Source organism: Ostrinia nubilalis, chromosome 9 (genome assembly GCF_963855985.1).
Source record: "Ostrinia nubilalis chromosome 9, ilOstNubi1.1, whole genome shotgun sequence".
Classification (NCBI taxonomy): Eukaryota; Metazoa; Arthropoda; class Insecta; order Lepidoptera; family Crambidae; genus Ostrinia; species Ostrinia nubilalis.
Window position 1 is genome coordinate 6,006,434 of NC_087096.1, and position 23,496 is coordinate 6,029,929.

The 23,496-nt window shown below is 36.3% G+C and overlaps 1 protein-coding gene across 1 annotated transcript in view; it reads right to left on the bottom strand.

Annotated features, from left to right (window-relative positions):
• Nucleotides 1–22,628, bottom strand: part of LOC135074947 (uncharacterized) — a 50,807-nt gene extending 28,179 nt beyond the window's left edge. Inside the window, exons 1-18 of the mRNA XM_063969311.1 lie at nucleotides 22,391–22,628; nucleotides 22,154–22,257; nucleotides 20,415–20,590; nucleotides 19,524–19,593; nucleotides 19,262–19,393; nucleotides 15,405–15,546; nucleotides 14,748–14,890; nucleotides 11,983–12,156; nucleotides 11,438–11,665; nucleotides 10,025–10,126; nucleotides 9,182–9,343; nucleotides 5,278–5,379; nucleotides 4,602–4,693; nucleotides 4,164–4,281; nucleotides 3,526–3,645; nucleotides 3,283–3,381; nucleotides 2,823–2,930; nucleotides 1,112–1,207 (exon numbers count right to left, since the gene is read on the bottom strand). Of these exons, the coding sequence (XP_063825381.1) occupies nucleotides 1,112–1,207; nucleotides 2,823–2,930; nucleotides 3,283–3,381; nucleotides 3,526–3,645; nucleotides 4,164–4,281; nucleotides 4,602–4,693; nucleotides 5,278–5,379; nucleotides 9,182–9,343; nucleotides 10,025–10,126; nucleotides 11,438–11,665; nucleotides 11,983–12,156; nucleotides 14,748–14,890; nucleotides 15,405–15,546; nucleotides 19,262–19,393; nucleotides 19,524–19,593; nucleotides 20,415–20,590; nucleotides 22,154–22,257; nucleotides 22,391–22,625 (2,403 nt within the window). The 5' untranslated portion in view covers nucleotides 22,626–22,628. The remainder of the gene's footprint in view (nucleotides 1–1,111; nucleotides 1,208–2,822; nucleotides 2,931–3,282; nucleotides 3,382–3,525; nucleotides 3,646–4,163; nucleotides 4,282–4,601; nucleotides 4,694–5,277; nucleotides 5,380–9,181; nucleotides 9,344–10,024; nucleotides 10,127–11,437; nucleotides 11,666–11,982; nucleotides 12,157–14,747; nucleotides 14,891–15,404; nucleotides 15,547–19,261; nucleotides 19,394–19,523; nucleotides 19,594–20,414; nucleotides 20,591–22,153; nucleotides 22,258–22,390) is intronic.
• Nucleotides 22,629–23,496: the final 868 nt, after the last annotated feature.

Genomic DNA, 23,496 nt, shown 5'->3' on the forward strand with positions numbered 1-23,496 from the left:
GAAAAGAGCTGTTCGGGCAATATACGGTCTTAAATCACGTGACTCGCTTAGAGAAGTTTTTAAAGAAATCAATATATTGACTGTGGCTTCGCAATATATATTTGATAACATTATGTATGTCCGTAAACATCTACATTTATTTACTAAGAAAAGCGACGTCCACTCATTTAACACGAGACATAAGAATAAACTTGCTGTTCCATCTTTTAGGTTGCATAAAATAGGTAATTCATTCTTGGGGAAATGTATTACCATATTTAACAAAATACCACACAACCTTGTCGAATTACCAATAAACAAATTTAAGATACATATAAAAAATACCCTTATGTCCAAAGGGTACTACAAGGTTCGAGACTATATTGATGACAAGGATGCGTGGTCAGTTCAGTCTGCACATATTTGATGTACTCCAATTTGGTTATTCTTAGCGTTAGATATTTCCCGGCAATTAGTGGTGACTGAGTTTGTTCCGGCGTTTCTTCTCAGCACTTGCCATATGTTTGTCTCGAAGCGCTGGTAGGGCCCAAAAGATAAGGAGACATGTAAAGTGCCCATAAGGGCTAACTTTTCTTTTTTATTATTTTCTATAATAATTTTGACGTTCATAAGTGCCACTTGTGGTCTAAACTGAATAAATACTTTTGATTTTGATTTTGATTTTGATTTTTACACGTTAGCGTTACGTTACATAATTATATATTATTATCACAGAACAATAAGTAGGTAGTCTACGAAAATATTTATTAGTATGTAACGAGTTGCACGATTCCTCTATTGTCATGCCAGGAAACAAATCAAATCAAATCGACGTCCACTGGTGGAAATCTTTGAGGGAGGCCCTTTCCCTCCAAGATTTCCATAAGGACCGGTGTACTTCCTGCGACCTTCACCAGATCGTCAGTCCACCTGCCCACGCTACGTCTCCCGGACCGTGGACACGTTTTAAACTCGTATTAGGTACCTACTAACATACTAGTAACTGGTAATAGTTCGATGTCAATTTTAGTCAAGTTTTTTTTGTTTTATAAATACCATTGTCTTGACATGGAATAACAGACTCGTGGTTAGTCCGTCTATCATAAAATTAAAACTTGATCTCGTTTCTTACCGCTATCCTGTTAGTTTTCGCGTCCAATCGACCTGTCAACGGCTTCGCTTCTTCATAAAATTTCGCCTTGTTTCTAAGCTCGGGGTCGTCCAAAGCCTATTATCATAATTTTAAAGTTATCTACTTATTTACACAGCAAAACTACTTTGAAGTTTTTTACAAAGCCCTGTATAACAGCTCTAGATAATAATATGAAGGGATTAAGAAACTCTAAAGTAAATAATTTTGGTTAGATAGAAAGCAAGACAGACAGAGTTACTTTCGCATTTTTAATAATAGTATTAGTATAGTAAATACAAGTATTGCAATTATCTATTTATGTATAAAGTTTTTATTTGGAAATTTAAATAAGAAAAAAAAACAAGTTTGATATGAATAAATCCGAAAGTAACTTTATTTGAATAGTTCTAAGATGAATAGTTAATTGACGAAGTATCGATTTAGTGAATTGTTCTTAGGCGAAATATCTAATGACGAACTGTGCTGTCGACGAATCGTACGCTGGTGAAAGGTTCAGTACCTCTAGTACGAAAAACTTTCGAGTTCGTTTCGTTGCGTATTCAAAGTGTCATCGAAAAATTTTGTATGAAAAATTAAACAGCGCCCCCTAGGGCGGCTATAATATAGGGGGCGCTGTTTAATTTTTCATACAAAATTTTTCGATGACACTTTGAAAACGCAACGAAACGAACTCGAAAGTTTTTCGTACTAGAGGTACTGTTGGCGAAGCGGCGACATACGAAATGTTGAGTCGGCGGGCAGTCATGTGAAGAAACGAATGTCGGCGACCAGTTCCAGACTCATAGATAAAAGGTTTATTTACAAACAGGTTACTAGCAACTACAATAACAAAGTATTTACTATCCTCATAAAGTTTGCGAGCTTTATTGATATTTTGTACGCAGACAATAGAAAATCAATCGCTTGAATAAAATACTCGTAACATTGTGTAATGTAGAACATTATACAATGTACGAGTATTTTATTACAAAATTTGTATGCTCGAGTTACTGCCACCGGTTTATTAAATTGAACGCTAAAATAGAAAATAGCTGCTATGCTGTTCCGAGCGTCATGTTACTTTGATAAATTTATTGTTACTACAATTTTGTTTGAATAACAAGGAAATATTAGTAATGCATTTGTTTACGAACTTTCTACATCACAAAATAAGCGTAATTTTTTATGGAATTAAAAGAAAAGATTACACAGAACTCGGAAGTGTACAAAGTAATTGTGAACTATCTTAGCTGATTTTTGTTTCAGATTCGCACGTCACGCTCACAGCTAGGGTGACGTCCAGATAAGGCTCTCTTTTGCAATGTAATCTGTGTCCAAATAAATAAATTCTAATAATAAATAAACTAAATAAATGAATTCCATTCTAATTTAATTAATAAATAATTATTTTAGTATGAGCTACACTGAACATTGACAGGGGGCGTCCCGTCAACACCGGATCGCTGGTTCCGATTTTTGCCACTTTGGACAACCATATTACCGCAGCTGCGGAGGGCGCTAATATCAATACTGGGTTTGGTTTTTTATTTTTTCTTGAAACGTCAAGCGTTTCAGAATTGTGGGACTATACGTCAGCGCACGCCCGCTATATGTCACAAATGTCACACAACAGGACAATATACGTAACAGCTAGACTCCCTACTCGACTTTGAACTGGTCACCCTACTCGCAGATATAATGCATGAATCACCGTGATAATGGGGTGACTGATGTCCGGGAACGTGCCCCAGCTCTGCACGAGTGACGTGTATTCCACGTGCAGCAGGATGCAGTTTGTTGACGTCAGCACCGTGTACACCTGGGGGGTGATTAGGGGGTGTTAAAGGAGAATGAGCCTTATTGCATCCAGACATAAAGGTATGAAAATTAGCGCTGTTTTGGTAGCAATTTTCACAGGTAAGCCCTTTCACACACATTCTTTACATGCAAAACCATTTAGTAGGTAAGATACTAATACTAATAAAATAAGTAAGTACTTAAGTTACCGCATAACTTACTAATCTAAAGATTCGAAGATTACATAATTCACCGAGACAAAGTAAATAGGTATTTAGATGTGGTGCCAAGTACGTAAGCGCAAACTTAATTTTATTTAATTTACTTAATCAATCCATAAAAGTTATAAAACTGATTGAATAAGTTAAACTAACCTTTGGCAATCCAAAGAGCATTTCCACAACTCCAAAATGGTTGCTGGGTCCGATAGATTTATCTATTTTACCGTGATGATTCAGTAGATTACAATGACCCTGTAATAGACCTAAATAATTTAAAAGAAATAAAATTTCGCTATGAGAACTGTGCGCAAAAAGCTTTTATTATTGATAATCTAATTTCAACCTTTTATACTAACAGTTATGAGTTAAGATTTAAAATTACTATCTAGCTCTGACCTTTTGTATGATGTACATATCGCGGCCGATGTCACCCCCATGCTGGACTATCTCGTTGTCCGGCAGAACAATGGTCCTGCTGTTGGCAGCTACCGTCTGCAGAAAGTCGCGATTGCAGCCCTGGAGACGAAAATAGTCTTAGTTGTTTTAGGTCTAAATGTGGTGTTACATTCTGCTTCGAAGTTTGCGGGTGCCAGTCGCATAGTCGCGACAGCAATAATATAATTACGCGCGAGCGATAAGGATGGGCAGCTAGGGGTCATTGGACAAAATTCTACGTGCGCACAGACCGGGCTTAGATAATTTAGGTACACAATAATTATTTACAAAATAGAGACGTGGAAATTGTATTGCGTGAAAATTCGAGAGCCTAGAGCGCGAAAAAGAAAACAAAAGAATATTAATATTGGTCGTCGAAGAAGAATGTAGTTTTTTTAGTGGCCAGTGTGCGTGAAAATTCGTGAGATGAGAGCGAAAAAAAACAAAAGAGTAACAATATTGTTCGTCGAAGAAGAATGTAGTTTTCTTAGTGGCCAGTGTCGCGCGACCAAGGAGGTGATCGTGTGCGGCCGCAACACTTGTAAAACGTCGTTTCAATATGTAACCAATGTTTACTAAATAAAAGCACCATGTCCTACCTGAAATATGGGACAATGTATAAGAGTTTCCACCATTTCTATTGCCAGAACTTCTTGTTGGATGTTTGTGGACATATCTCTGAAAATTTCCTCCGTTGATACAGCATTGTTGTAATACCTAAAAATAATGTTATAAGTAGGTTCATTTTACTAAACAGCGGCGTAAAGAATTGACTCCAATTTTAATAGCGCTAAATAACTAGAAAAGACTGATAAATTATACCGAAATCAGGTTTCGGTCCTACAATTATTCTAAAACAACAAACAAGCATATTAATATTCAACCAGAAAGATATTTTCCTTCGAACCACTTAATTAAGTATTATTAGTGTTCGATGAAACAAGAAACTAAGTTAATATAACCAACAACTCCGCATCAATTAATCGGTATAAGATTATCGGATAATATTTTCCTTGTTTTGGAGGAACAAACTTTACCATTGGACGGAGAAAAACTTCTTCACGCGCGCTTTGATCTTGCCGCTTACGTGATTCACCGTCAGGAAGTAGAATAGTTCCCGCATCGATTCCTGGCCACAAAATAAACTTTTGCACAAAGGGTAAGTTTAAGTATCCATTACTATCCATCCGCAGTATCCATACTAATCCTTACTTACTTTATATCTACTTAATACAATGTCATTCGAGGAACTCTAGCCCGAACGATACACATTCGTAAAGAATGTACTTGACAGAAACTCCCAAAAAAACAAAAAACGGTCATCCACTCCAAATATCATTCCAAAGCTACATAGAACCCTCAGCGCTCCTGCACACGACGCCGCTACCGCGTCGCCGCCGCGCCGTCGTAGCGCCTTTGCACTGTTCAGTGTTCATAGTTTCATACGCACCGAGTAAAACCGCAGTAAACCGGCGCGGCGGCGGCGTGGTAGCGGCGTCGTGTGCAGGAGCGCTATTACATGAAACAGTATTGGATTATTTTAATATTATGATCAGAAATGACATCTATGTATATACTTTGGAACATTGGACCCCGATGGTAAGCCGCAACAGAAAATCATTGGGTTACAACCGCAAATCACGACCGCATGCACTATTATCTGCAATTTTAGCTTCGATGTAGGTATATTTGTGGGTTGATACGATTACACACCTTAAATTTAAGCTTCCTTTGTGTACTTAACAGGAACCAGCTGCAAATCTTCGCTGTGTACAAGCAGCTGACATACGAGCCCAATACAATTATTAGCATTACCTGCAAAATTAATTACGTATTTAAGTATACAGTATATAAGCCTTTGTAGCCTATCGAACATGAGGTCCTGCCATCAGGAAGTCAAAAGTAATTTATTTTTGAGCTTAAAATAATTTCAACCTGGACAAAATAACAAATCATCATGATTATCATTGGGTCTTTGAGACTAATCTCAATGCAGAAAAAAGATCGTCTCTAATTAACCAGAGGCAAAGGGTATTTTTACCACCACCAAACAATTCTGTACCCCCAGTGAAAAGGGATCTAACTCGACTTAGATCAAAATCGACTTTATAACATAATGTGAATCTCTGAAAAATTAGCTATTTTTGTATCTAATCGGTATGTTTCTACGACGTATAGAAAAGAAAATAATTTTGTGCCAAATGATACAAGTAAGGCTTTGTGAACTTTTCTTTCGTGTATATTGATACATGTCTACTTTTAACAAAGTGTACCGGAGGCTTCTTTCACTTTTTTGTTGTGTCAAGAGGTATGACTCGTGTTACTACTTTTTACACGATTGAAGTTGTGCAGATTGAATTTGTGATTAACAATATAAGATGACGTGTAAAATGTTGTAAGTTACTTAGATCAAAAACATTTGAAAATCGCAACTAATAATTTGGTTAATTATTTGGTGTAAAATGATACAACTTAGCCCAAACGTCAGATTAAAGGAAAAAATAATGTCGTAGTTTATAAATCAAAGAACTTTAGTTAATAGTTTTAATAAATCTACTAGTAAAACATATAATTGAATTCATAGTGCCTAACGTTGTCAATAAAAGTACTTAATAAGTGCATTATCGAATTTACAAGAGCTCCAACTACCAGAAATCTTTATAAACAAAACTCATCACCTTTGACAACAAATTGAACTGGGCGAGTCATGTCGAGAACAAAATAAAAATGGCCTGTATAGCATTCCATCAGTGCAAGAGACTCATTGTATGGCCCTCTGACACATATTATTATGGATCACTTGTGTGGTGGCACAGAACACAACTATCCACAGCAAGATCAAAACTCCAAAACCTGCAACGCCTAGTAAGCATAGCGGGCACTAGTTGTATGAGAACCACTCTATCGACATCACTTGAGTACCTTCTGAATCTTAGATCTTTAGACCTCTTTATTCAGGAGGAAGCGCAAGCAGCCGCCCTAAGACTTAAAGGTAAGAACGGCATATAAAAGCAAAACAAGGAGACAGGACATTCCACGATCCTGCACAAAACCCTAATAAAAGAAATATCTCTCACCGAGGCACCTATCGACAGAATTCCCTGTGTTCACATCTTCGACTGGAGATAATAATATAATATCCAGCTTACAACGGAAACGCAAGATTGCTCTGGAATCAATGAAGTTAGGATATACACTGACGGCTCCAAAACCCAAAAAAGTACGGGAGCTGGTGTCTTCTCGAATTACCTAAATATACTAAGAATATCTACAACACTAGATACATACAATACAATTTTCCAAGCAGAATGCAATCAGAGCAGCACAGGCGATTGCAACCATAGACATCCGAGGTCTGAATATAAAAATAATCTCAGATAGTGCAAGCAATACAAAGCAACCTAATATACTACATTATAATACTTATATTGGAATGCCATGACGCACTCCTAAGTTATTGCAGACGCAAATGGCGTTACCGTGCACTCCTGAAGTGGATCAAAGGGCACAGTAACTCCTTGAGCAACGACGCAGCAGATGAACTGGCCAGAAGGGGATCGTACAGGACGGTATTTGGTCCGGAACAATTATAATGCCGATACCATAAGCACAGATCAAGACCTGGCTGCGCTCCAAAATAGAAAAATAACACCACACAGAATGGAAAGATTGTGAAAGATGCAGGCAAACAAAAGATGCAGATATATCGAAAAAGTTTTCCCGCAGCCTCATAAAACTAAACATGGACAACATCCGCAAGGTCCTAAGTGTAATAACAGGTATGTTAAACAAACACCTACACAATATAGCTGTTACAGACAGCCTACTGTGCAGAAGATGCATGGAGGCAGAAGAAAAACCGCAGCACGTGCACAAGGAGTGCACAAGCGTAGCAATCAACAGGCTCAAATTCTCCAATCACCAGGGTTGCTGCAGAAGGCCTGTAGCGACCTAGATAGGCTGCTGCTACCTGGAGGGATCTGGAGCGGTTGGAATAGGAAGATAAACTACAAATAGCGCACAATGGTCTAATCAAGAGGCTAAGTGCAATATTCGATTGCCCTGAAAAACTAACTACGAAAGTCCTTATGAATGGATACTATGTATAAAGTAAATAATTATGTAAATGGCATGTGTTGCTGGACTTTATCTGCTTAGTTCGCAAGTATAACATGTCTTGTTAATTCATGACTCTATTGATTTAAGAAGATTCCCGCCGTAGGCAGTTCGATATTTTCAAGTTATTTATGATTTAAGAATAGGCTGACAAGGGTGGCTAAATTTAAACAATTGTAGGGTTCAAGTTATACTAGGACGTGTTAAAGGGCTTTTTAAAAGCCTCTTTGTTGAAAACAAATGCATTTTATGACTTTACTTTTATATTATCCTTCTGTAGCCAAAAGGCAATCAATATTGCTTGACATCACCATCTCTGGTCCAGGGTTTGATTCTTATTAGGGTAATTGTAGAAAACAAACTTTTCTCTGTCTCCTGTCTAATTAGTTGATGTGAAACCATTGTTGTTTCTGGTCTTTACTACACAATTGCTTCAGCTATACTTACTTTAAAATAGGAGATAATGTATGTGATTTAGGCCGATATCATTCATGGTATATGGTGTAATAATTAATAAAATAGTAGTTTCAGATCAGAATAAACATTTAAGGAGTAAATAATTAGAATTCAGTCTCAAATTCTAGCCTTATTCCTTTACAGTCGCCACTTATATCACTTTACACAAAATTATTAGGATACTTAGATCGCTATTATGTAAGTTAGATCAGTTTACACATTTTATTTCTCACCACAAAATTGGTGTTTATTGATATAAGTAATTTTTTTTGGACTATTTACCCTAAATGACCTGAAATAATGATTCCTCATAGTGTAATTACTTATGTTTGTTTTACAACTTTTTCTAAAATTGAAGAAACAAAAAAATATCAACAGAAATGGCGTAAAATGTATCACTTTACACTTGTTAGCGAGTGGTCAATTCAGTGTGGTGTAAAATGATTTATGTTTCATTATATCACTTTACACGAATGTAAAGTTGTCGTGCATGGTGATATAACTAGGTTTTTATTTAATTACGAAAAAACCACATGCTATATGTCCCAAACTGGCACACTGCCTAATCATATCTAATATTACCTTTCACCTAAAAAATATTTCACCCAGTTATCTCTAATAGCGACGAAGCAGGATTTTTTTTAACTTCAAATGCGATTTCCCAAAAATCACCATTTTCGACTTAGCTCCCTTTTCACTGGGGGTACAGAATTGACGTACTTTTTGAAACAGTCAAAACGAGACTCTCACATAGATTTTGTTCCTATGGCAATAATAACCAGTGACGTCACTATTTTGTCAACTCAAATTACTTTTTTCAATTGCAATGCAACCAAAAGTCTTAATTTACAGATAAATTAAAATTAATTAAGTTTTTAAAATTACAATGAAGTGCCTTTTTAAAAAAGTTGTGCTTTAGAATTATTCGGGAGCGGTGCGTACAATCCCTACTCTGGCCAGTCAACTTGGGAACACTAGATGTTCACATATTAATTTGTCACCTTCGTAATAGTGATTCGCCTTCTACAAGATTAATACAACTTACTACAAATAAGTCTCCAGGTCCAGGTCCCATGTCAGAAGTGCCAGTGCCAGTGAAGGCCGAAGTGCCAAACAGCAGCGAGGACACAAGCGGCTTCTCGTGCTTGGCTTCGTTGGTCATGAACACCTTCGTCTCCCAGTAGATGAGCTGAGCCATCCAGGAGTTCTGGAGGTTTAATTTGACTACGTGAATCATCATCAGCATCATCATTTAGATGGCCACTGCTGAACATAGGCCTCCCCCAATGATTTCCATATCGCCCGGTTTGTAGCGGCCTGCATCCAACGCCTTCCTGCTACCTCAACGTGACTAATAAATTAATAAAAATGTTTTAGCGTATTCTTCACTCATAATATTATGATGTCATAAAAAAAGTTACTTTAAATTTCATTTCATAAAACGGGTTCAGCTCATAAAATATGAAATTACTTCCTATGACACAAACCGAAATAAAATTTTCATTTAAAAGTCAACATACTGATGTGAGCCGACATAACGTTAAAAATGAATAAAAGATGCTACTTTACAGTTTTAGGGACTGCGCACATTACGAAAAGGTATTTTGGGATTTTTGGGTGACGAATGAGAATTTATCTTTATACCTATATGTCAAAATCCCTTGCTGTGCCCGCGATAATGTGCGCACTGCGCAGTTCCTTATACGTCTAGAAAATATTTTTTTTTTTAATTCAGTTTAGACCACAAGTGGCACTTATGAACGTCAATAGAAAATAATAAAAAAAGAAAAGGTAGCCCTTATGGGGCACTTTACATGTCTCCTTATCTTTTGGGCCCTACCAGCGCTTCGAGACAAACATATATCACTGAAAGGTAGAATTAATTTACCTCACGGCACAGTTTCCTAGGACACGCGAACAGGTAAAGGAAGCAGCCTGACCAATAGCAGACAATGATGACGAGAATAGTGTACTTGATAAGGCACAGCAGCTGAAAACAATACAGTTCAATAAAACATACATTTATTATTGACGTGATCCATTGAGGTTATCATGATCAGGTCATTTAGTCTACACTGCAGGAGCACAATCCTCTCTATTAATTTACCAGAGGCAAATGGAGGATTTGGCCTGTAGCCTTATTCACGTAACAAAACTTGAACGACAACAAAACACTGAGTTGCGGTAATCGTTCTATCAAAATGACCCTTGTGAAAACCTGCGTATTTAGAACAGTTTTTCAATGGGACGACTTCTGAACGTCAGCGAGATCTTGACTGTCAAAATACGTGAATTAGGCCACTGCTCTCCCCACGCTGACCAGACGGGTTTGTTAGGCTTAAGTTCGCATATTTGTTCCTCAGTCGCCTTTTACAAGAAGAGTGGAGACCACCTAACTTTGACCGTAACTATAACGTTAACCGGTGTTTTTTGTATGGATTTTGACAGATTTTTAACGTTTGTCAAAGTTAAAGTAAGATTGTGCAACCCAGCCTAAGAGATAAATATTGTCCTGGGAGAGTGGGAGTGATCCTATTCTATCTGCCTATTTGTTAGGAACAAAATCCGCGCAACTAATTTAAAATTACGAATAATGGTAATATAGACTGTTATTGCGGGAAAATGGTACCTATTAATTAATCAAAAGCATTAATTAATAATCAACAATTTAATAGCACGAATTAAATATAAAATTAACTATCAAATAAAACTCGGATCAAAATTAAATTATTCGTCAGAATATTAACAGTTCTGAGAACAGACTCGAATTAATTAAACTTACGTTTCATCGCTATTAAATGTTTAAGTAAATACTTTATACAGAATTGTTCAACAATTAATTTCTCTGAATCTCTCTTTACACATATTTTTGTAAGAGTAATATTCATTCAATACCGTATCTCCGTATTAAATACTCTTTTGATTACCTACTTTAGGTAGGTACTGAATGTAGGTAGATGAATTTAAATAGCTTTTCTATTGGTGTACCTACTTCGTAATTGCTAAATACACGTTGGATGGGTACTTAGGTAGGTACCTACACACCGGTTTATTGTCATGCTATCATAAGGTTACATTTAAAAAAGTTATAAGCAAGTTAAAGTTTACATTTTAATAGGTAGGTATATTTTATTTGTTAAGTTATCTCAGCCCATAGAAATCCACTGGATTTAATGTAGCTAAATGCAATAAACACATTTTGACTTTGTATATCGCGATCTCTTGTTTCATCCAGCCATTTCTTTAACTAAAATTCTTTTATAAATCATAATAAACCTACATTACGACTGATGTCAATTACCTTAGCATTACTATTGAAGCTCAATTTCCACTTGTCAATATATTCCCACAAATGCCACACTTGCAAAATCGGGAGCAGTTTGACCACCTGTCCAGCAATCGACTCCCCGTGAGGATCCAGGGTGTCAGTGAATATGTACACGGGAAACACAGAGAGAATATCTAGGTAGAAACCTACAGTCGCCATTTTCACTTCTGCTATCTCTTTCACTGTTTCTTTTCGAATATTCTGGAAAAAAACACGTAATTTGTGAAGAGTCCTTACAAGTACGATTGGATCGATCGATGGAATTTGTGGAATTTTCCGTGCTTAAGTTATGTATTTACTTATCTATGTATTTATAGATAGATGCCTACTTATCATATCCATATTTTAACAGCTTGCAAACACCTCTGCCGCTTTTTGTCTAAAGTAATACAGGCGGTTAAACAAAGAAAGTGGTTAACGCAAATAATAAATGAGCTGAAATAGGTCCGTATTTCGCCTCTACATTTACGAGAAGTGCGTTATAACTAATTCACATTATTATAATTTACAGACATTACCTTTTCCACAATGGCCGTAGTTAGTTGTATGTAAATGTTGAGTAAGAGCCCGGCGGTAACAATGGTTGTGAAAATTAACTCCAAATCGGTCTGCTCGGTTTGTATAGCGTAATGTGGGGACATCACACATAGGTACAGGACCATTGCGAAGTGGCCCATGTCGAACATGTGAGTCTGAGGAGAAAAGAGAGGTCAAAAATATTCAAATTTGTAAAATTTTTAGTTGTTTTTGACATAAAGCTTAAAGAAAAGATATTTAATAAGTAGTTACGAACGTTGTAAAGCAAAGTTTTAAGCTTTAAGCGCCTTCATCCGAACTTTCGTAAAATGCCCCGTATTGAGCATGCGGGCCTGCAAAGTGATGGGCAAACATAGCACTCGGATTGTAAATATTCTGCTGCCGGAACGATTGGTAGGCGTATAGAAATAGTTTTTACCAAAATACGGGTCCGGCATCTGGATAGATTTGATGAAAAATTGAACTGAGGTATGCAACTTTTATTATTATTTTGGACTAAGCCGAACAAAGTTTTAGGACGACTTTCAAAATATTATTTCATAAAGGACGCCCACTGTGTCTTTATATCGGGAAAATTCTGTAAATTCCTTTCATACAATACAGCTTTAATAAAAAAATATTAATTAATTTCAATATTACAATAATATTTTGTAATGCCAACTAGTTAATTAATTTCTTAATTCAATTCATACAAAAAGACACGCACTTAAAACAAGATTACGAGTGAAATCCAAAATCAATTTGCGCATGAAATATGTAATTTAATGACGCTCTGTTGCACTTTAATAGAAAATTGATTGGACGCCATAATTAATTGCAGAGCTACAATGAATGATTACGCCAATTTACATAATATGGCTGCTAAATTATATTTATTACTTGTTGCAGGACACTCGGGTCAATGGCTATTCGAGAATTCGAAAGATTTAAAAGGATTAGACTCTGAGTGCATTGGGGAGGCCTATGTCACCTATGTTCAGGAGTGGACGTCCTATGGATGAGAAAATGATTAAGAGACTCTGATTGCAAAAAGATAGGAACATCTGAAAATTGTATTTTCTGACCTGCGGGAAAATAATTTCAGAAGCCTTATGCCCTCTTACTACTACCTACTAACCTTAATGTTTAAGCCAGAACGCATTTCAATACGGGAACAAAGCAGACAATTTACATACATACATAAATGAATACCGATCTTTATAACTTTTTTGCTTGAGGGACTTACTCAAGATCCCCTGCTTTTTTCATTCAGCCAATCCAGACAAGACGTGAACTGTGGGCCTACTCGCCTACTAACTCGTGAACTAATCGTAGTAACTAATCGTGTAAATGTAACTACATCGGCATCCTAGGCTATTACCCCCTAATTCATAGAAAATTCAACAAAGTAACTGTAGCTACAAGAACTTCCTCGTCTATTAAAGTAGTTAGCTAATACGGATTAAACTAAAGGACACTAAATACTGTTTCCCCGTTCGCTAGAAATCCCTTAACACTTTGAAGGATTGATGGCTTTAGTTCGAGAAAAACAAGACTTACGTTCCGTTCTGGAGAAGTAAAATAAAATAATGGCACTCTACTTAGCTTTAAGCTGGGCTTTTGCAAGTGTGTTTGTTCTATAAAATAGAAATATCTACTGAAAACCTAAACACGCAAAATAAACTTCCTTTTGCTTTTCTTCGTAACACTTCAGAATAACAAAACTTTACACGTTATCTACAGAAAAAACTCCAATAAATAAAAACATCAGACCGCACCAGTTCAAAAAATATTTTTAAGCTATCAAAAAATTTAAGCATCAAAACTGAAAAATAAAGCATAAAGCGCCCACCTACACTTTCAAGCGTGTAATAGAACTCGGGTTTCAAAATTCATCAAATCGGTCCAGCTGTTGAAGAAAAAAATATACAGGGTGAACTTGAAATCATTGGCATGCATCCTTTTAAAATAAGACTATTCATAATTAGATTCCTCAAATATGAGACAAATCAGATGTTTTACTACAGAGTTACTTTCTTAAATTGTATATTATACAGTCGTATACACTCCGCCTTTGTAGCTTACAGTCAATTAATGGACGGTGAGGGATCTTCCCTAATAGTTCCCCGCTAAATATCTGGAGGATGGGCCCGAATTAACGAAGTAGAAGAGGCGTATCAAGGTCGAGTCAATCTGCTAAGCCCTATAGCTATTATCGATGTGTGGACGACTTAGATAATGGAATCGACAAACAAGCTTTTGCCCGTGACTTCATCTGCCTAGATTTCAATAAAACTCACTTATATGCAATTATGTGATAATTACATTGCAAGACCTCATCATAACGCCAATCCTCCGCTCCAGTAGTTTGCCTCCTACGTGAAGTAGTAAATAACAGAAACATCCAGCCATCGGACTTTTTTTTTAATTTATTTTCTTCCAAAATACAAAATGACGCGTCCCTATTGTGTACCCAATTGCAAAATAATATAATGTTGGGACCTTTCACAGCGACAGCCCAATACGTTTCAGTCTCTCAGTACAGTTCGTTCTTCGTTTCAGCCAAGTGATGTCTACTGCTGGACAAAGGCCTCCCCTAAAGATTTCCTGCACTGCCCGCATCCAGATACTTCCCGCGACTTTCACCAGATCGTCTGTCCACCTAGTGCTGCACCTCAGTACAGTTACCTTATATCATTTCCAAATTATGTAACGAAGAAGCAAGTATTACTTGTCATATTGTATCTAAAATACATATTAAACATACGAAATCAGTGTTCGGCTCCAGTATCCAAGGGAAACTGGCCCTCAGACAGACCCGCGGGGCATCTATAGTCGTCACGTTGGTCGATATCTGATACAATTCCAAGTACTCTGGCGTAAACCTCGCCTGCCGAACATTGTTGACGTCTGCAACAAGTTATTTGACACTTTAGCTCACCCTGTATTTTACACGCCCTATTGTTTTACTAGAGTGTGTCATATTTTGTGGACTTTGAATGTGTTAAGGCCCTGTTGCACACAACATTTTTTCAGGCGACGTTAACGCGCATTTTATGATCCTTCTTAATTGAGCTGCTAAGCCTGTAAATGAAGTGTATGGCTCCTAAACGTCACTCAGAGTCTCAGAATGTAGGCCAAAGATTTTGCACAAAGTACGAAATACCTACCAATATACCCAATTCTACTATAGCGCGTAGGTAAGTGTTACCTTTTTTGTTCCTTTGCTGTAATTGTGTCAACCTTTTGAATTGGCATTCAGTTCCGAGAATATTCCGGAAAAAAAGTTACAAAGAAATTAGGTCCAGTTGCTCTAGAAATTACCCTCCTTACACATTATTATCGATTTCTCAACACTAGTAAAAGAGTAAAATAGTTCGTCCACTATTAAAGCAATAATTTATACAAATTCACACTCTATCACCTTTGTAATACATGTGAGAATCGTCCACGAATGTTGGGTCGTCCTCCTCTACGCCGGATAAATTGTCTTTGAGCACTTTCATAGGTCGGTAACGAGTTCGAATTAGTCTGGAATCGCCTTTGTCGTATTGAGTTATCGCTTCCTGAAATGAACAATGGCTCTTTGAAACATTTAGAGCGACATTCATCAAATAAGCAAAGTTTCATTCTATTGCTATGTCCTAGATAATGTTATAATTTATTAATAGGTACTTATTTGAATTAATAGACAAACCTGATATTACAGCTGATAATTATGATTGTGGCATGGCATGGTATGGATGACATGGCATGGCATAGCAAGGCGTGGTATGTCGTTGTATGGCGTAGACAATGGTTTTATTCAAAGACTTAACGTCAGGTAGGCCTAGGATGCGCATCACGATAAACTTTGTCAAAGATTCAAAGATTATTATTTATTCGCGGCACTTTATCGATTTTACACGATAAGCCCATACATTTGTCGCCTGAAATCATCGATAAGATCTTGTAACGGCGCGCATCCTAGCCTGGCTGATCACTATAGTGGAGGTTTTCTTCACAACATCAGAAAAATCCAAGCAGATTTCTTGACAAATAGCTTCGATTTCCAAGCGAATATTCTAAGGTGCAGTAATCTAAATATGAAACTAGTGCTTTAAATAACCTGTCTCTCCCTGGTCGACCGCAGCCTGGTCCCTATTTTGTCCCGAATGTGCTGCAGCATGGAGGGATGCTCGGATATCACTCGCATGAAATCCGTGCGCCGTAATACCTGTTCCAGATAACAGCTGTTACAGCCATTTAGCTGTTGCACTATTGATGATATTTCAGAGTAGACGTACGTACTCTACATTCACATTTTGTGTTATAATACCGTGCAGCTCAAACTTTTCTCTCTAATTATGTTTTTAAAGTTACATAAATAAGTTTAAAACATTTATTGATACTGCAGTCAAACTGCGGGTGCAAATCTCTTTTTTTTATTACACAGTAGTACCTACTTATATTTTACTTTTAAATAATAAGATAGGACAGCTATCTTATAACGTAAAAATAATATAACATCATTCCCTCCAAAAGTACGAGTATCATTTCAATAATTATGAACTTCCGTTGCCTTAAGTGTCACATAAACTAATACTCTTATGACAAATATTACTCTAATATCGGAATTTAATACACCTAATAAACTTGCCTGAAGTTCCACGTAAGTAGCCGCCTTGACGGTGACTTTGGCTGGGATTGAATAAAATAAACTCAGCTCCCCTAATACCTGGAAAAAAGTTTCATCTTAATCTTGATTTGTTGGAGAGCTTTTATATGGAGCGCTTATTTTCTGAAATCAACTTGGACATTTACAAATTAAGCCTGAAGTCTTTTGAATCGCTTTACATGCAATGCCTTTGATTCTGAGTCTTAAAATATAAACAAGTAGAGCGATTTCCAGCAATTGATATGATCTAAACATAAAGCATGCGTTTACAGAAATAGAAGAAGAAAATTATGGATCTGAAAGGTCTTAAATTTAAATCTTTAGAGATTCAACACTTGGATTCAACATGATAAAAGAACCATGTGAATCTTGCCCATGAGTTTATTCATAGCAAAAATACTCGATTTTTATTTGGATTTCTTTGATATTACCAAAAATCATAAATAACTAAATCCTACCGTTTTTTCAAACTACTTACTGTTCCTTCCTTGAAAGCTATCATCGGGCTCTCATCATCTTCATCAGACAGCATCTCCACGACGCCTCTCTTGATGCAGATCATGCCGTTCTTCACCACTCCTTGGCTCCAAATGTGCTGGCCAGCGAGGTACAGCTCATGCTTCATCAGTAAGGAGATTTGACGCATGAAGGCTTCATCTATTAAAAAAAGCATCAGCTAGTGGGAAAGACGTTTAAAAATAAATAAAGTAGCTGTTTAGAGATAAACATCAGGTAAAATCATTTTTTATTTTAGCTAATTTACGATGTAGAGTCGCATTAGAAAGAGCTTTAGACTGAGGTGTCTCCGATAATTTGGCACTCAGGGCAATTGTCCTACTTTGCCCGCAACTGATGTCGACCCTGGTAATGGAAAAGAGTGGAGCTGTAAAAGCAAGTGCTTCTAATAAAGTAGGGCAATCGCACACCCGGGAAAGAGCGACTGCTATGTTGCATTATAATATCGATGATGCAGCGGTACTACGTCACGTGACTTACTGCACTACTGGATATTTTGTCTCGACTGCTCTCTACTATGAAAGTACGAGTAAATACATCATAACCACACTAATATATCACGTATCTCATTATTTTAACCTACACACACTGTTAACTGTTACTGTTTTCTTCATCATCATCATTTCTGCCACAGGATGTCCACTGCTGAACATAGGCCTCCGCCAATAAATCATATCGCCCCGTTGACCCATCAACAAAAGCTGTATTTTCCAAACCTGTATCTCTAAACAGCAAAGAGTTGTGGAAGTGTCCCACATTAACATCAAATATCAGCTCCATTTGTAAAGGCAGCGGTAGCTTCTGCAGCTGGCTCGAGGATAGGATGCCATCCTTCATCTGCCACACCTGCTGCTTGTATTTGGCCGCTTGCTCCATCAGCCAGGAGGGGGCGCCACGGAACTTCAAGTAACTTACCATGTGGTGGTACTGAAAGTAATGGTACAAAATAGGGGGTCAAAATGATCACAGAGACCTCAAGGATGCACGTCACAGATGCTTGCTCAATCAGACAGCCATATTAAACACTAGCGGCCGCCTGCGACTTCGTACGCGTGGATCCCGTTTTACCCCCTTAGGTGTGGAGTTTCGTAAAATTCTTAGTGACCACCTACGTTCTAAAAGGAACCCTCATGCAAAATTAGAGACTCCTAGCACTTGTAGTTTCTGAAATTTCGTGATGAGTGAGTCAGTCAATCAGTGACCTTTCGCTTTTATAGATATAGATTTATTTACTAACATATTATAATAAGTATTAATAAGTAACTAGCTGACCCGGCGAACTCTGTTCCGCCTTAAAGGCAATAAATAAGCCATCGCAATTTTTCCTTATTTGCTCACCGTTTAAACCTACCCTGGACTACGACAAACATTTTAAAACCAAAATCAGCTCAATCGGCCCAGCCGTTCTCGAGTTTTAATCAGACTAACGAACAGCAATTCATTTTTATTTATATAGATAGATAGATTACACGAAAAGATAACATCGTGTCATTCAACGTTCATGCAAGCCGTCTCGTGAACTCTCGTGGGTCTTTGAAGGTGCTCTGAGAAAGAAATACCTAAAATTGACTAATTTCATTTATATTCCTGAAATTCTGACGTTAAACACTTTCCCTGCACTCACTTCAGTTACCTATAACGATGCTTCAAAGAAAACATTTATTTCCAAAACTTACTTACTGCAGCTTCTACGCAGTCACTGTGCCGTTCCCACTCACTTAAATGGAAGCATCCTTTGTTCTTTAAGAGAATTTACTAGGTATTATACTCCTAACGTTCGCGGAACTACTTTTAAGACTATGTTTATATTAGCTCAGTAATGTGATAGATTTTTTTACAGTAAAGGTGCTTAGATTAATCAAGGACTCACAAAGTCTGTCATCTAACACTATAAAAACATAGTCGAATATTATTTTAATCCATATTTTATTATGCCTAACTACCCCCTTTATGGACTAGCTGTTGACCGATTTAAGAGGACTAATCTTATTTAATGTATTTTAGATTTGTTTCATATAGATACTTATACCTAGTTGTAATAATAAAATCTGTCTTCTCAATTTCCAAAAGCATATATTATATATGATTTTTAATATCGATTAACTTACCCGATCAATAAACATAGCTCGTCGCGCGTTCTCGAGAACCAACTCCCACGTGAGGAGTCCGACGAACTGGTAACGGAAGAACACATAGCCTATTAACATCAGCAATGACGTCAACCACTTTTCCAAGACTCGCTGTAAAGAGAAAAAGAGAATAATATTTTCAAAGGATCCAAGACCTACGTTAGACGTTTAATCTGTTGGTTTGTCTTTTGTTCTCACAAAGTTCAAAATCAAACTACGATTGTTAACTGAAATCACATACCAAAGGAAAAACATCGCCAAATATAACATTGCAGAACCGGCAAGCACAATAATACCAGCAGGATATGTAGCTGGAAAACAAAAGAATTGATCAATTGATTTTCAATTGTCTTTCCACGAATGCTGAAGGACCTATTGCTACAGCTTCACAATACGGCAAATATCGATGATCGTAATTCATTTGTTTTACAAGTTGAATAAAAATGAACTAGGTAATATTTTTTTGTAAATGAAACGTTTTACCTCCTATTCTTTATTATACTCGTATGGTATTATTTATTTTAATTAGAGAATTTATGGCTTGTGGCTAACCACCAACGACATATTTTAAATACATTTTCAAAAGCATTCAGTATAATATTACTGCTTGTAATATTACTGCTTCACCTTCATATTAGAGAGAGCCTTGGTACCCATAACACAAGTTAAATCTTAGCTTGGGTGCCAGGATTCACTCAACATACTGTTTTGTGTACCTATCTGGATTGTCGTAATCTACATTAATTACTGTGTTGTATGTTTTAGTGTAACACTTTATGTCAATAAAGAATTTATTATTATTATTATTCATTTTATTTCTTATTTTTAATATTTTTTTTACAATGTAAATTATAAAAAAAACTAAAAATACATTATAAAAAAAAACTTAAAAATAGTTAATCCGCTGGTAGCGGAGCAGGGCCCAAGCTACCGGTGGTCAGGGTCATTATTATTATTATTATTAATGTGGTACACAGACAATACAGACATCCTGAAAATACTGAACATTTTACGTGATGTACGATTTCATCAATTATTTGTTATTTCGATGCCTCAATTAATCAAAACTGCTGTTCAATAAATTTTTGAAAGTTGTTAATACTTAATCGAGGACTTCTATTATGACCCTTACTTGTCAAACTTCAGTTTCCACGAGTTGACGTGCGGTGGGTATCCCAGGTTGTACCATTTCTTGCTTACGGTCGGCAAGCGATGCAAGGCGTACCAAAGACAAGTACTGGCGTGAAGAATTAGCATACCAAAAACTACGTGCTCGGTTATGTAGAATGCCTTGCGAGATTTGTGGATCTGGAATATTAGATTCAGATTATGCTATTGTTATATTGGAGGTTATATTGAAATGCGACTGTTAAAAGAAACTGCATCCATGCAAGTCATCTGAGTATCTACCAGATCTTCTAATCTTTATGTCATCATGCTGCTGCAGACTAAGTAGCAACAGTAAAAAGCTTTTAACGGTTTCAAATTTGAATCCCGCCAGAGACAAGCACCATTTAAAGTTCTCTAGCATTTATAACAGAACTCCCGGAGTCATTCATTCAAAATAGTCATTACAATAACATTAATGACTATATTATAATACAGTGTGAGTCACGTTAAAGTGTACATATGAAAATAGATGAAACTGGACCTATTTTTATCGACAAAAAAGAGATCAAAAAATTTTTGAGATTTTTTTTAAATTTTTTATAGAATTTTTTTTCTTCCATTTACTTATTGTAAAGGAAACGTAATAACTTTTAAACTAAGCGGTATATCCTGATAAAATAAAAACAGTAATAATATTAAATAACAGGCGATACTAAAAAATACATAAAATACACAAAAAATGCCAACAAATAATAAAAAATGATACTTTTTGAAAAAAATCTGCTTATAAATTTCTATTTTTTTTGTTATTTGATAAATTTCTCCAAAAAATGCCCCTATAACAAAAGGTTTTTATTACGTTTTATTATTCTCTATCGTATTATCTTTGTTTAACCAAAAATAAAATTGCATGTCTCTATCCTTATCACAACATTTGCTATGATCGTTTGAACAAAGGCCTGCCACAACATTATTCTCCGCTTCAGGTAGAGACAATTTTAATTTTAACTAAAATGCTTATTTCACTTCGAAATCTTTTGTTTTTATTTGAAATCTAACTTGTCTTTATCAAAATTACAAATCTAGAGCCATTTTCAGTTTCGTTGTTATCGAAGCGTTGAATGGCGCGCCCGGAGAGGCTTAGTTCAAACGATCATTGCAAACGTTGTGATAGGGATGGAGACATGCGATTTTTGGTTTTACAAAGGTAATACGATAGAGAATAATACAAAGTAATAAAAACCACCGGTTATAGGGGCATTTTTTGGAGAAATTTATCAAATAACCAAAAAAACACGAATTTCAAAGCAGATTTATTTTCAAAAAGTATCTTTTTTTATTATTTGTTGGCCTTTTTCGTGTATTTTATGTATTTTTTTAGTATTGCCTGTTATTTAGCATTATTACTGTTTTTATTCTATCAGGATATACCGCTTAGTTTAAAAGTTATTACGTTTTCTTTACAATAAGTAATTAGAAGAAAAAAAAATTCTATAAAAAATTAAAAAAAAAACTCAAAAATGTGTTGACCTCTTTTTTGTCGATAAAAAATAGGTCTAGTTTCATCTATTTTCATATGTACACTTTAACGTGACTCACAAACCATTGAGTTATTCCCGCCTAACGAGAGTAAAGGTTGGTCACATTCAGGGAGGCACATTCCCTTTTGATGAAGTCAAGAACATAAAAGGTTACGTCATTTGTTACAATACAAAAAACAAAACTATTTTTAAGAATACTAGTAGATATAGGTATACACACAGATTCATTAACGCTCCGGAAAAACGTGAACAGTCTATAGATGCGGCCAATTCCTAACCATCGGCCAACCAATACGATATCCCGGCTATCTGCTCGGTTGCTAACTGAAATTAAGAAGAATGACCATCAAATAAAATAATTAACTCTTGTTTTATATTAAAAAACAGTCAGGAACAACTATTGATTCCGCTAAAACCAAAATAGACAAAACTAAGTTCCAATTAAAAGTATACTTACAAATCATAGTTAATGGCACCAGGCTGATAATATCATAAGCTAGGAAGAGATAATTTCTTCTGAGAGTTCTTATTTGCAGTCGAACTATGGGCCAGAAGGTATGCAGCAAGTGAACTATTATGTCCGCTAGGAAGAACACTTCTCCGAGGGCCAGGGTCATGTCCAGGAAGAACCAGGATTTGTCCAGGTAATACCCAAGGAGCAGATGGATAATAAACTTGTAGAGAATGGTCATCAAGACGAGAGACTGCAACATTTTTTTGAAAATTAACATTAGGTTATTTAGTCTCTCCACAGGAGCACGACCCTCTAATTTTACCAGAGGAGTGGAGGATTTGGAATACACTCCCCACACTGGTAGAACGAATTTTTTAAATAAGATGATAAGATATATCCACTTTCTCTTTACTGGGCCCACTTTTTATGCTTGCATCTTCAAACTGTGCAAAGAAAATTTTCGGCAGCCTAAATATGCGACCGACATAAAAACTTTAGTGATTGTAGTAAAAAATATGCGGGATAAAAAACCACTATGCTAAGTAGGTAAGAAACTTTTCCTGGAAGAATCTTGACCGACAACATACAGGATCGAAGAAAGTAAAGTTTTATTTTAATATCGGATTCAAAGGCTCGAAATAAATTAGAAAGTTATATTACGGTTATTAACGAATAATTGGCTTCAACACTGGACCGCAAACGAAAAGGGTCGGTTAGAAAATCTTCAGTATCTTCAAAAGTACCTGATCTAGCTTTATGAAATAAAACATGTGGAAAAACTACGCATTTTTATTTTTTGCATTAATTTATCAAAATTAAAAACCTTTAATTACTCTAATCGTTATTTCATAAAGCTAGATCAGGTACTTTTGAAAATACTGAAGATTTTCAACCGACACTTTTTCTGTCCAGTGTATCTTCTATTGTCGTCATTCTTTACCTGAAACCACAAATTCCACGGGGTGAGCATGACGGCCATGGTGATCTTCCTCAAGCGGCCTTCCCACAGGAACCTCCCTCGCTGCTGGACCCGGGTGGCGAGCTTCAGATTCATCTGGCTCACGCAACTCGTCGCCGTCGTGGCTATTGTCCTGGAGGAAGCTAATACC